At 31.2% G+C, this 14932-nt stretch overlaps 1 protein-coding gene and 1 long non-coding RNA gene across 3 annotated transcripts in view; one reads left to right on the top strand and one right to left on the bottom strand.

Annotated features, from left to right (window-relative positions):
• The window catches only part of nAChRbeta1 (nicotinic acetylcholine receptor beta1), a 34623-nt gene extending 23861 nt beyond the window's left edge, over positions 1-10762 (top strand). For both annotated transcript variants that reach the window (XM_081994606.1, XM_081994605.1), the window contains exons 5-10: positions 1560-1650; positions 1822-2169; positions 2228-2421; positions 2481-2642; positions 6581-6818; positions 6878-10762. In XM_081994606.1, coding sequence (XP_081850732.1) covers positions 1560-1650; positions 1822-2169; positions 2228-2421; positions 2481-2642; positions 6581-6818; positions 6878-7042 — 1198 coding nt within the window. In that variant the 3' untranslated portion in view covers positions 7043-10762. The remainder of the gene's footprint in view (positions 1-1559; positions 1651-1821; positions 2170-2227; positions 2422-2480; positions 2643-6580; positions 6819-6877) is intronic.
• Positions 10002-14688, bottom strand: LOC145739197 (uncharacterized). The gene is made up of 4 exons (XR_014180922.1): positions 14038-14688; positions 13739-13808; positions 12209-12365; positions 10002-12156 (listed from the first exon to the last, which is right to left on the bottom strand). It is a non-coding gene; the product is annotated as an uncharacterized LOC145739197 (long non-coding RNA).
• Positions 14689-14932: the final 244 nt, after the last annotated feature.

The following is a 14932-nucleotide window of genomic DNA, read 5'->3' as shown; positions in this document are numbered from 1 at the left end:
TTACAAAAAAATAACTGGATGTCGGCTAACAGTTCGAAGTTATTCCTCTGGCTAGTCCAAATGAAAGTTTTCGATTTGAAGCTGAAAAAATAGCGTTTTTATACAATCATTTTATAAACTAATAACAAATTTATTACTACGGTTTTCCTTACACTTTTCACAGGTATTGAGATATTTCCTGCTCATGCAAAATAAAGTAATATGCACTATAAAAAAAATTAATCTTCCTCTGTAAAGCCAAAGCCTGGGGCTTACAGTTGAAATTGAAAATGGAGATTTGAGTTCCGGATACCCAATTTATTAGGACTTAAAGCGCAAAAACGAGAATAACTAGTTTTTCAAATATTATGGAATCACCAGTAAATATTGGCGCGTTAGAGCGTTAATAAAGTTCAAAATAGAGCGTTGAACCATTAATATTAATACCCCTAAATTATTCGTATTGGGGTTGAAACTCTCTAGAAACCTGAGGCACTTCTAATAAGGGCAGAAACTTAAGCCCTCGTCGTAAAGCGAAGGACCTTCAATTTGCTTATGTAAATACAACACAATACCCCCTTCTCCTTTCTTCTTCACATTACATAATAATTCGCGCATTCTCAAAATATTCCAACAAATGATTAAGAAAGATAAAACGTGATCCTTTTTTGAAGAGCAATTCAAAGTTTGGCACGATTACGCATTGGTTTATTTTTGGAAAGGAATTCCATCGTAAAAGTTTCCCCTCCCACTTTATTTGTAAATAATCCACCTCGGAAATTCGTGTAATTCTAAGACAACAACTTGATATTGTAAGAGAAAGCCGTGATTTACCCTCGAGCTCTTAAACGTATTTATGAGAAATATTTTTTGCACGTACAGTTAATATAATGGGATTTTTCTTAAAAGGCAGATTGCAACAAAACAGTGTGGATACAACTCCATCAAGTTCACGTACATAATTAAAAAATACATATTTTGTGTGTTCGTTTTGTGTTGTGCATCTACTCTACATGATTAAATACAGTGATTTAGGATAGGATTATAGAATTTTACAAACTTTTTACATTACACACAAAAGTAGTTTCAAAATGAAAACTACTTTCAATTAACGAAAATTTATGTACGTACTTGAATACAAAGTTAATTTAAAGTAACAGAAAAGTTATAAGGACACACGCAGAGACTCTGAGTGATGTTACAAAGTTTGCTTAGAAATAATTTGCTTTTTAAGAGAAGTAATCTTTAAGAAAATGAGAACGTCACTTTAAGGTAAAAAGTAAGTGAAACAAAGTCCGGTGATTCTTTTTGAACAAAAATTTTGTTTTGATTGATATCTCAAGATATTTGAAGGCAGTTAAAAAGTATCAAACAATAAATTAACTACACCAAACAACTTCTGAAGCTCGCATTACTAATAATAAATATTGCTACTTTAACATTCTCACAAGTTAGATGTCATGCAAATATGTAGTACATTCTGTACATTGACCACAAAAAAAATCTATATTTTTGATTCGCAAATTGGCTGCAAGAAATGCTCGTATAATCAAAAACATTGTAATGTTATTATTTTTTAGCGCTGATGGAAACTACGAAGTCCGATATAAATCAAACGTACTTATATATCCCAACGGGGAAGTATTATGGGTACCACCGGCAATTTACCAGGTAAGTCTTAACCAAACCTAAAGTGTCAAATAAATCAAGTCTAATATAGATTAATAGAATTTATGTACACTTCTGAAGTAAATACCCTTCAGAATGAAGACAAATGGCCACATTGTCCCTTAAAGAAAAATTTATTGGTTAGACAATTCTAATGCGAAGAAATTGTTTCAGAGTTCATGTACAATAGATGTAACATATTTTCCATTTGACCAGCAAAAATGTATTATGAAATTCGGTTCCTGGACCTTCAACGGCGACCAAGTGTCTTTAGCTTTGTATAACAATAAAGAATTCGTAGATCTATCCGATTACTGGAAATCGGGTACCTGGGACATAATCGAAGTACCCGCCTACCTCAACATATATGAAGGAGACCATCCCACTGAAACCGATATCACGTTTTATATTATTATTAGAAGAAAAACGTTATTTTACACTGTAAATTTAATCCTTCCTACAGTTCTTATTTCATTCTTGTGCGTTTTGGTATTTTACTTGCCAGCAGAAGCCGGTGAAAAGGTTAGTGTGCTATTTCCTACTGAACTTGAACTAAAGCAAAAACTAAAAAAACTTTCAGGTGACACTTGGAATTAGTATTTTACTGTCACTGGTTGTATTTTTATTGCTGGTCTCAAAAATCCTGCCACCTACATCACTGGTATTGCCGCTAATAGCCAAATACCTCCTTTTTACGTTCATCATGAATACTGTTAGTATACTTGTTACTGTAGTTATAATCAACTGGAACTTCAGGGGTCCCCGTACACATCGGTAACATTAGTGTTGTCTAAAAAAACTAAGCATTTATTTTGGTTTTTGAAACTTTACAGAATGCCTTCATGGATTCGATTCGTTTTCCTTAACTATCTCCCAGCAATGATGCTAATGAAACGGCCGCGGAAAACTAGATTACGATGGATGATGGAAATGCCAGGAATGGGAGTACCTCCACATCCATATGGGGTACCTGGAGATATCCCTAAACATATTAGGTAAGTTTTTTTTTCAACAATGACTTAAAATACCCACTTACGCTAAACAAACAAAAAAGTGCTTTCCTTCTAAAATTAATTCTCAAGAAGATTTATCGACTGTCTCAATCCGATTATTTTTGAGTTATCACAGCGTGTGCATAACTTTTATTCTTCTATTTAACCAGTTTGATCGAGAAGCCTTTCCAATTATACGCCAACAGCCTGAAGTGGTTAAAACTGATTGTCAGAAGAGGCAAAATTTAAGTATTTACTTTCATTCGCTGTTTCTTGAATTGCTTACCAGGCGGTTAAGCTCCTTTTAAACTTTATTGATTGAAACTTTCAAGTGGAAAGGCCAACTCACGCTCAAATTGATTGGTAAATATTTTATAAGTATTGATAAAGAGGAGTCGTTTGTTAATTACTAAAGTTTATAAAGTATTTTTATTTCTATTATACAGAAAGTAAATAGAGACTTTTATATGCAAATAAAATTTACTTACATATATTTGAATTACTCATCAGTGTTAAATTTGTTTATCAACGCAAGGTAACACCAGAAAAATATGTTTAAAAAGTTTTAAATTACTTGAGATCTTTAATTTGGAAATGATTTTTCTAATGCTTCCTAACCAAAGCTTCAATATCCTAAAATAACACTCAAATAACATCAAAATCGTGAAAAATAGACACTGACAGTTCATTAACCAATTAATTAAACTTGTAACAAACGTTAAGCTGCTAACCCATTATAAGGGTTAAACATACTTCCATATAATCCGAGTTATAAAATGGCGCCTAAGCCTGACCTGAAATAGACTGATTGCGCGCAATTTTAACTAATCCTGTTTAGAGAATTCCAATCATGTTCAGGTCGTATCGATCGTATGTCATGTCATAACAACCTTCTACACATGCCGTTGAGCTACTTTGCTATAAAATCTTGTTAAGTCTTTTGCTTTGCCGCCTTGGAAATCCTGTCTCGTGCCCTTAGGAAAGATGTTTTAAGCAACGTAAAGCAACTCGATAGCTCGCTGATGAAAGAACAAAGAGAAATAATTTGATAAACTGTAGTTGGATATTTGTCAAGAACTTTTAGGTTTGATTGAGTTGTGAAAATTTGTTACTGAACTAAAAGCTTTTGGTAATTACATTACCCAAGGCTTTTTATCAAAAACGCCTTTTCAATTTTAATTGGAAACCTTGTGACATTATTAAAAAACAATTCCCTGTCAATTCTTTGTAACACTAAATTGGTAAAAGAACGAATAGTCTGCTAATGGACCTGACGGCTAACTGTATCTATGCATAATTGATTTGACGTTGATTCTATCCTTTTTAGCTTCAAGGCTAAAACACTCTTTTAGAACAACAGAAAGTCAACAATTATCTCCGTGTGTTTGTACATCAACAGGGTTTTGTTTCAGGCGCGAAAATACCCGGAAAATACGAAACATGAGCGGAAAAGTACAAATAAAACGTTCATTAGTATTGTATGACAGATTCTGGAAAGTTTACCTTTGAACTTTGATACATTATATCAAGTTTAAAAACATTTCCTCTCGCGTATCAAAGTTTTAAATCAATCTGTTTCGAGAAACAGCGATACGTATTTTTTTCACTTGATGATTAATAGCTTCCTGGAATTATTTACACATCAATTACTTTCCTAAGGGGAGAGTTATAGTTTTTTATTTTTATTGTGAAAATCTGGACAATTTTATAATGTTCCTAAAAGAGAACAGTAAAGCACTTCTGACTCGCGAAATACGGCAAAGCGATTACTTCAAAACTTCAACATTTCTCTTTGTTAAGAATCCTTATTAAACTTGACTGTAATATAACAAATAATAAACTAGACAATATTGTGTTTTATTGTATTTTAAGTAAATACACAAAACTTATTTTTAGAATAAAAAACTAAAGTGTATTTCATTACAGCACGATTTAACAGGTTGATTTTTATATGCCAATACTTAGAACGGAATAATATTGAAAGAGGTATTGATATCCAGTTACCTGGAAGTAGTCAGATCAACGGATTTTCCAGGAAATAATATAAATAACAAATAAAGAGATTGAAATCTGGAAACTGAGTTGAAATAAAATCTTACAAAGATGCCTTTTATCGAAATAGCACAAATGTGTTTGCATTACGTGTTACTTACTGGAAAAGTGTTTGCTTTTGAAAATCGTGTCACTGAAATTATACAACCTTTTACATGTCTTTGAAAAATTAAATATACACAATTAACTTTGATGGAACTAATAACTTTCTTATAAATACTAATCATTAAAAAGTAACATGAAAACTATTATTTAGCTAGACTAAATAAATGCTTTATAATATAAACAAGCAGTACAATTTCTACATCGCAATATTACAATTCAAAAAAAGTCAAAATCATCAGCATTATAATTGATATCTTCAAATGCAAAACTCTATTAACGATTATTCGGTTTTACTCGAAAATTTTTGGGAAAGGTTTCTAATATCATATCCGGCAGGACGGTGTTTGCTAAATGGTCACGTTCAAAAGTTCTATTATATATTACTGAAGGCTATTTTACTTGAAGGTTTTTTTATTCGTGCTTGAACTAGTTTTACTAGTAGTAATTTATTAGTCAAATTTAAGCTTTAGTAAAAGCGTCATTTCACTCAACTGTTGAATACTGTTACTTTTATTGTATTAAAGTGAAGAGCAAAAATCAAATTTTAGTTTTAAAACCAAACTTATATCTCACAACTAAACTACTTCGCGTTCTTAAAATACCTTTTTGAAAATGGAAGCTAATATGCAATATAGCTTTAACTGCTTAGGTAATCGTGAGATGAACAGGGTAAATTAAAACCACAGTTGATTGGGTGTTTCTGTTGACTTACCTCCTCATCCCATGATTACCTAATCAGATTAAAAGTTAGGTGAACTAATATATCTTTAACATTCAACAATAATTCTTTTAAACAGGCTTAATCAACGTTCACAATAGTAACCAAAAATTTGCTAATAAATTATTTAAAACTTGAACAATATCAACACAACTATCAGTAACCTATACTATTAAATACAAAGTAAAATTAGGATTCAAATGAAAACCCAATTTTGAGCTTTACGTATTAACAAAGCCATAGCGTCATAATCAGCTAACGTATTAACTTCAATCACAATCACTGTTAATACTGAAACGCGTCGCAAATTCAAACAATTATCGCTTTAAACAGCAATCTCGCACTTAAGTGATAAATTCAATATCAAGCGAACATCGATATTTGGGATCCTATAGACCGTAATGTCGAGCTATACAATACCGCCTACTTGAGGCATATTGTCGTTTAGGAAAATGATTAATTTATAAATAACACATAACATAAGCAAACAAAACTAACTAAACTGTATACGAACGGCTAGTTCTTCGTCAAACTAGTCTTCAACATCAACCTCTTCATCAGTCACTTCTTCGTTTGGATCGCGATCGAGAAACATATGATCTTCGCTTAAGTATTCAAACCACTAAAATTCGGAAACATTATATATTAATAAATATATTTTTTTTTAATAATGTCCCAAATCTAAAATGCGAAAGGTAGCTCCAATTTAAGTGAGTTTTCGAATTTTTCAGTATTTGAAAGTCTTTATTGAATTCCGTACTTGGAACCGATAACCACACTAAACATTTTGTACTAATTGCTGAAAATTTATCTGATAATTAACTTACAAGAGAGTGAAAAGGAGATTAACCCAACTAAACTGGATGTTCAGTATTAAAAAGGCATAATGCAAGACCTCTGAAGATTCCCGAAAGTAATTTGAATGCAAATACCGCGTTTAAATTAATTTACTGTCGCCCTAAGTCTATTTCCCTTAAACGCAATTTAGTTCCAGAAACTTTTCTAAATGATATTGGAAAAGTTTTCCTTAAAAGAAAATTTACTAAAAGTTCAATATTATTTGCAGTTCTGTTGAGTCGCAAAGCAAAGTAGAAGTGATGGAACTGTCCGATCTACACCATCACCCGAATTGCAAAGTGAACAGGAAATCTACAGCCGACATTGGAGTGGCGGTAGGTGCGGAAAGCTGTAGAAGAGAAAGTGAAAGTTCAGACTCCATCCTTCTTTCCCCTGAAGTTTCCAAAGCTACAGAAGCTGTAGAATTTATCGCCGAACATTTACGCAACGAAGATTTGTATATACAGGTGAGATATTTGTTTATATAATTTAATTTTTGGATGTGATCTAAGAACCTTTTTTCTAGACCCGGGAAGACTGGAAATACGTGGCAATGGTAATAGATAGATTACAACTTTACATGTTTTTTATTGTGACCACTGCTGGCACAGTGGGAATTTTGATGGACGCCCCACACATTTTTGAGTACGTCGATCAAGATAAAATCATAGAAATTTATCGTGGGAAATAAATGAGAAGACGGGAGAAGTCAGATTTGTATTCTGGCTAAGGCTCTTAAATCATGTGGCTTCCATATGCGAAACTCACAAACAAGGCCTATAGTTCGGTAAATAATGTACTGTGACTGGAGGCAAATCCAATGAAAATAGGTTAAATAATTAATGATTATTAAATGGAAAAAAAAGAAATTATCCGTATCGTCCGCGCGTGTGAATTCGGATCAATATTTTATTTATTATATCGACAATCGATGAATGAAACTACGTGTGTGCAAATGATATTATAAATGATATCGTCTTTTGTCGCTACCGATAATTTTTCTAGTCTAATAAATTTTTTTATAACGTTTAGGACAAATTGCAAAAGCCATTTTATACTTTTATATTGTTACGTCTCGACTTGTGAGCAGTATCAAACTAGATCTGTTCAGACGTTCGTTATGTTCAAACTAACTAAAAGAAATCGAGGGTATGAATTATACAGGGTGTCCCATGTAAAATTGTATACCACCACTTATTATTTTAACCCTGAATTCCACATAGCTCGAAATAAGTGCTCTAGCTTCAACAAGAGAACAATAATTAATACAGAAAAGCTTTTATACATAACGGTGCCTTAATAATACATGCTTCAAATCCAACTACGCGTAATTCGAGCATGGATTTGGTGCGCAGAATGGAGACGATTTTATATAATTACAACCTTAAATTGTACACAAGCATACAAAATGCATATACAGGGTGTCTATTTACTTGCTGTAAAATTTGCAATTCTTAAAATCAACTTGTTTTATACATATTTACTTTAAAAGCACCTAGTAGATAACGCAAAACTATACACATACACACAGCAAGTTTACAGGCTGAATTCTACATCACTTAGACAAATTGATAACAGTGTAAATGAACACTCTATATAGCATATCCTTTGTAAATATTCGCAGCATCACTCCCTCTTTTTCTACTGTAACTGGACACTTTTGCAATTAGTTCTACCTACACATTTATATAACTTTATCAGACTATTAAAACTAAGTTGTTACCTATGGTGCAAAATATTGGAAACGATTTTTAATAAGGAAATAAATCAGTAGTCAGCTCAATAATACTGGTAAGAATTGCCACTTGCGTTCGTCAAAATAAAACGTTTAGCTATAGACTTAAATATTAAAGTAGTACAAAATGTAAACTCTAAATATACTTATAAAGTGAAATGATTTTTGCTAAAAAAAATTGCTAAAAGTGCTAAATTTTATCAGTTATAAAGTCATGAAATGTTGTGCAATACATAACAACGTTTTTTAATCTGAATTTATATCCCCATATACTCAAACAGCAAAATTGAATAAATCTGATATCAAACAATACCGAACAACGTCAATTTTAGAATATAAAATTACACTCTGCGACGCAAAAAATGTAACCCTATAAACTCTTACATCTTACCTTATGATACAAATTATTATTGTAAGTGAGAACAGTTTAATATCATATTTTTTGTCAGATTTTATTGATTGAGATTTTTATTTATTGACGTTTTTAAAAGTAACTTCACCAAAGTATTAAAATTAAAAATAAACCTAAGCTTCATAGAACACAAAATTTCATTTAATTATAAACCAAACTAGGCTACAGATGGTATTCTGGTACACCTTATAAAAGCTGGCTCTATAATGATACAAAGTAGTTTGAGTGTTTGGTGCTTTTTTTGAAAATTTTCATTTTTGTAGGTAGGTCTGTAAATTGTATCACTTATCACGTTATTGAAAACCGCCTAATTAATGCCACTTACAAAAGAACAACAATTATTTAAAAAATGCATTTGTGTATATGGTAAAAACACTGGCTTAAGAAATGCAAGTCTGACAGAAACAGAAACAATCCTTCTCTGGAATTACATACAGTACATATAGAGTTTACATTATTTAGAACTAAACATATGTCTTTCATAGTATAATAAATAATCCGTTGACGTTTTACGTGATTTTATTTTGACAAACGCTTAAGTGTGTCGACAGTCTTGGCAGAACATTTATTACGTAATTAGACTTGTCAAGAACTTGCAAGAACAGACGAATATTAACACTGTCGTATATTATAGAATAGAGTAGAATCAATGAAGAGGCAGTGTTATACCGTAATAATATGTTATGTTGTTTATATTGTATAATCGTGTGTATGTATTGTAAGTGCAAAGTGTCTGCAAAAAATTATTGAAGAAATTGGCGATTACTTCTCTTTCTGACTACAAGCCAAAAATCTCCTCCCTTAAAGCCGCAATCGAATTTTGACAATATAAGGTATATTTATATAAATATAGGACAATGACTGCTCCCAGATGGTTGTGAGAGTTTTGCGTTTGCGTGAAATATTGGTTATTAAATTAAATCATGTAAACACACCCACTCTACCCAACCTTATACGTATGTGCCAAGTTTATCTTCCTTTATTGAAAGTTCCTAAACACAATTATTACTGTTAATTTCATATCTGGAAAATATTATAAATGTATTGTAAAAACTAAATAAAGGTGGTGCTACAATTTACTGTTATCTTTAATGATGTGCCTAGAATTCGAAATTCTGTGTAGTGAGTGTGATTTTTGTTTGATTGGAAGACTATAAATTAAATAAATGTAGTAGGATACTGCCAAACTATGGGCTTCCAAAATTATAACATTCATTCTTATTTACTGGTAATATTTTTGCAGACTCTTTTGCTAATCGTGTATTCATCGTAAAATATACGTACGCAAACTGTATTGTTGAAGTTTGCTCGTGGAAGTCGGATAAAACCACTTAAGAGGCCTCAATTATAAATTACAATTGTGGGTCGTCGTTTTATTAATCATAAGCATATTTAATAATAGGAATATCGACAAACTTTTACCACATAGTACGAATTTGTTGTTTTGAATGTAAAGTATTCGTTTGATGTATTGATTGTATCTATTTATTGGAACGTTAGACATATTTAAATTTGAACATCTTTGTAATCCTTTTGTTAACTAGTAGGGTATATATAATTTATATACTTAAGTAGCTAAGAAACTAATTATTCGTAAAAACTAATTTCAATTCGATGTACTTAAACGTAGCAATAAAAACTAATTTTGTACTAATTTTGCAATAAACCTAGCTGATAATACTTAAGCAGGCCGCCATTTCCGACAAGTTGTTGCAGATTAAAATAAAGCAAAGAGAATTAAATGCTCAAATAAGCGCTTTTGCAACCAACACTAAAACTATAGAAAAACACATCAAATACGTAATAAATGATAAGCTCAAAGTCCGGACAAAACTCTGTTTAAATCTTAAGACATCTGTTACGTTTTAATATATAACATTTCATCCATTATTTATCAAATGTTTGCTCATTTACATATATACGTACAACTAGGCACGGATCTTCCATTTTCCATTAAAAAATAAACGGTATTAGTTTTCCAAAAAAAATATATATATATATATGTGAAATGTTGTATATTGTAAAACTTTATTCATATTCAGGTAAATAGCGCAGTTTCTTGCGAATCCGAAAAATCATACAAAATATCGAACATAGAGACGTTAGTACCGTATAGCACTGCCTGTCGTGTTTCAGCACATAATCGCTTGGAACACCACTGTTTGACTACATAACTTATTTAAAAAAAATAATAAAAAATACTGTTACTGTTAATGTAATGTATAATACATTAACAATAAAAACAAAAAAGCTAACTGTTATTATATATTTGTTTTATTTACCACCATCCATTAAGAACTGTTGCTAAACATAATTGGTGTGATAAATCACGATGGTGAGTAGGTATATGGAAATTCCGACATACAGGGTGGGTCATGCATGTATGAGAATTTTGTTTAAGGTTTTCTATTTAATAACTGGATTTCTGGAATCTTTATGAATTTATTGAACAAACTATGAAACATATTCAATAGCCAGGTTATAACCCAAATATTAATAACATATCAAAGTGTTTCTATCTTTAAGAGTATTTTAAAAGTACCAAAATTCTCAATCACAAAGAGTTTCTGTTTGTTTGGTGACTGACAATAGGATAGATCAATATTGTCCATAAACTGGATTATAGGGAATCTGGATACTGAATGCAAATTCTAGATGGCGCTAGGAAGCGACATTATTGATCTATCCCAATGACTTCACGACTTTACCTTAATCAATAAACCAAAAAATACATACAATTTCAAACGAAAAATTAAATCTTTAGTACATATTTAAAATAAATAAAACAGATTTCCCTTTTAGAGGCTTAATAATGACTCCCACACTACAAATTAAATTGTACATTGTACAGATCAGCAAAATTGGCAGCAAACTTCTTAATGAAAATGCACTAAAAACCTAATTTTAACATTGTTCATGTAATATGAGATAACAATTAGACATTTAAGAAAAAATTACTGAAGTACTGAAACGTTTAAATATACAAAATGACAGTCACCAAAATATACATACATCTACATTTGTTAGGCAGGTACAGTAAAGCTTGGATTTGATAATAGTTTTAAACTAGTGGTATTTTGCTAAAATTGTATGCGGATTTTGTAGTTTAAATTCTCGCTAATTTATACAAAACAACTGTTGTGTATACTAGTATAGTTTTAGACTAGACTTTCTTTATAGACAAAACAGAATGTTGGCATTTTCCAAACTTTGCCTAACCCCAATGTATGTACAGCAGAATATAATAGTAAATTTTGTTGCTTCAGTCTATAAAATGAGTTTGAACGTCAACCTTATTTACATTTGAACATTTGTAATGAAATTCACATGTGTTATACATAAACCAACATATTCAACTAACAAATATGTAGTTAAAAGATTCTCAACTAGATAACCCAAAAATTAAGTTTTAAAATTTAGTAAAGGCAAAAACATAACGCCTATTTTCAGACCTTGATACCTTAAAATCCTATTACGGTTTTTGGAGAATTTAAAGTGTCCCTACTGTACAACTTTTATAGCTAAATAATGAAGAATCTTTCAACTCTAAATACTCACCTAATAATTGAAGATGTCGGTAAATGTAGGTGCAAATATAGTTCACTAGGCAGACCTTATCAAATAATTTCCAAATTTAAGGTCGATTTTCAAAGAGCAACTAAAAAAATGTTATTACAAATCAATCTATCTTAAAAATATCCTCTACTTACTGACTGGGTAGCTTGTGTGCAATAGTACCTATATAGAGCCCGGATAATTCACAGCAATGGATTGAAAGTACATTATACTCAAAGACAGAGTAATTAGACAAAGTAGTACACCTCCGCAGTAGACCATGTTCTCGCATGAGTGATGTGTATATCCCTGCTGATAATGTTTACAGTCTCTACACGACGTAACACTACACCAATCTTGTGTCTACCCAATCAAAAATTAGCAACAAATGCCATCACAGGAAAATAAACCATTTTGATTGGTTAAGCATAAGGTTTGTGTTGTGCCAATAAATAAATCCAAAATTCGCCGTTACTAGTTTCAAGAACATAATAAAATTATAAAAATGTAACGTAAAACTATGTTTTACCACTCATCTCGTAAGTAATTTCGTTTAATACATACCTAACAGTTAAATATGTTTCTTAAATTACATGTTTACCCTTCAATTTTTTAATTAAAATATAACATATTTTGGTTGCTAACGCATCTTTCATTCACCATACTGCACAACCATGTTCTTGGCATGTATCTTACCACAATGGCAGCTAGTAGCAAATTAAAGTAAATAAAGAATAAGCAAATTAGAAATTAGAGACTTGACAATTGTTTTGAACGAGCAGTTAAGAAAAATCCGTAAATGACATACCGTGTAAATTGAATATAAATTTCAACCCTTTTAGAACTCCCTCTCATAATTCAATGATATACGACTCACACTTGTTAAACAGGAACCGCAATTAATTCAAATAAATAGCAATTATACTCTTTCAAATTATCCTAAACTGGCAAAAGTTGCAGGATAACCCTTAAAATTACAATACATAAGTTCTTCTGCAACCTGCAACCGGGGTTCTCAAGTTAATTGGTAAAAAACAACGATTTAAAATTTTAAGTTTCCAATTTAAAATCAAGTGAATTCAAACAGAAAAATGTACTATGGGATATAAACATTGTTTGAAAACACTATAAATACATATCAACGTCAATGGGGTCACATATAACTCCAATTAATTGGATCACAAACATATAAAAGGAAAAACCATTAGGCGTGCATTTTGTTATTTATAATGAGGCCCTCATGTTTTCATGATGTGCTGAAATCATATTTTTGGGCTGAATGCCGAACTGTAGTCAGTATATATTGACGTCATACAGGGCGCCATAAAGACGAATTTTTTTCAGCTTCGTGTCATTAAGGCGTCATTTTATGTCACTCAACAACAAGCAAAAATGACAACATTGATATCATGCACATTTGCTGAAAAAAACACCCAACCAGATATGATATAAATATTTGTGTATGAGATTAAATTCCATCCAGGCAATTTTCCTCTGGATGTCTAGTTGTTCTTTTGGTGGGTATTAATCATTCAGTTTCCTACTAGTTGAGCCAGTAGGAGTGCCTTACAATTAAACACATACATGATCAAGTGATGAATGAATGATGACTACCTAAGAGGAGTTAGGGCAAAAGGTACGTCAAACATTGGGGTAGGTTTTATGAGATAAGGTGGACATGTTACCTTTTATTGCTGAAAGGCCTGATGTAATGCGACATATGGGATGTGGAAGCAACGCATTAAACGCTGACAACTGAAAAGTTTACATCAAAGTTCCGTATCAATAAGTTACTAAAAAATACTTAATTTAGAAGAATTTTTTTTTTTTTAATTTTGTCTGACATTCAATAACATTACATCATATATAATTAATAGTAACAAACAACATATGTTTAAAAATATTACACAACAAACACCCCGCCCTAAGATTTCCAATTAACGTTAATTTAGACACAAACATTAATTAATATGAGTTGCCATACCGCAATTATTGTCCCAATGTCATTCTACGCATTGTTATTATGACTATCACTATTTTCCAGCAAAACGCAGATGTAGTCTACGATCTACCATGTACTTAATATTTCACGAAGCGAATGTTTTATTAAATAGCTACATGACAGAATCAGTAATGTTTATACTAAGGAGAACCAATACGAACTGTTGCAGCAAAATTCAAATGTCAATAATGTCAAAACAGATGCGTGCGGTGATTTTATCTGAGGTGTCTTGCAATTTCCATAGATAATTATTATGACCTGTATGCAAATGCACCATAAAGTCCACAGAACATACTGTATTATTTCTAACAGTTTTTTTGGAGGTACATGGTATAATAATAAATGGTAATGTAAACTCTTAATTAATAATTTGCCGCTTTGTTAAGGTGTATCTCAGGTTTTCTTATTACTTTTTTTGTCCACTCGTCCAGGAATTTCAAATTTGCTGTTTATGTCGTCAAATTTGAAATATTGTATTAGTGAATTGCAAATAAATATACTTCTTTATGATGGAGTTACAATACATATCTTTCTGGCATTTGACAACACTATAACTCACCCCTTCTTCTTGGATGTTGGCCAATAGCCTGGCAACATTGCATCACCTCTTATGAATCAATATTTGCAACACCGTAACAAGTGGCCACAAGTAAATCTTGAATTCAAAAAACTGACAAAATATCTTCAAAATATTTAAGAAATTCCTCTCAAACTAAAATAATTGATATTATTTAACAACCAACAAGAAGTATTGTGAAAATCAATATTGTGTGAATTATATGTAAATGTAGGCAATTCTTTTAAATTATAGAAATTCATGTAAATAATATTATCAAATTCTGACGATTCATATAAAATGCTACAATGATGACTGATC

The sequence above is a fragment of the Ips typographus genome, linkage group LG16, assembly GCF_016097725.1.
Source record: "Ips typographus isolate SLU linkage group LG16, UJ_Ityp_2.0, whole genome shotgun sequence".
In the NCBI taxonomy this organism is placed as follows: Eukaryota; Metazoa; Arthropoda; class Insecta; order Coleoptera; family Curculionidae; genus Ips; species Ips typographus.
The sequence above is the reverse complement of the archived record's forward strand: the minus strand, read 5'-3'. Positions and strand labels throughout refer to the sequence as shown.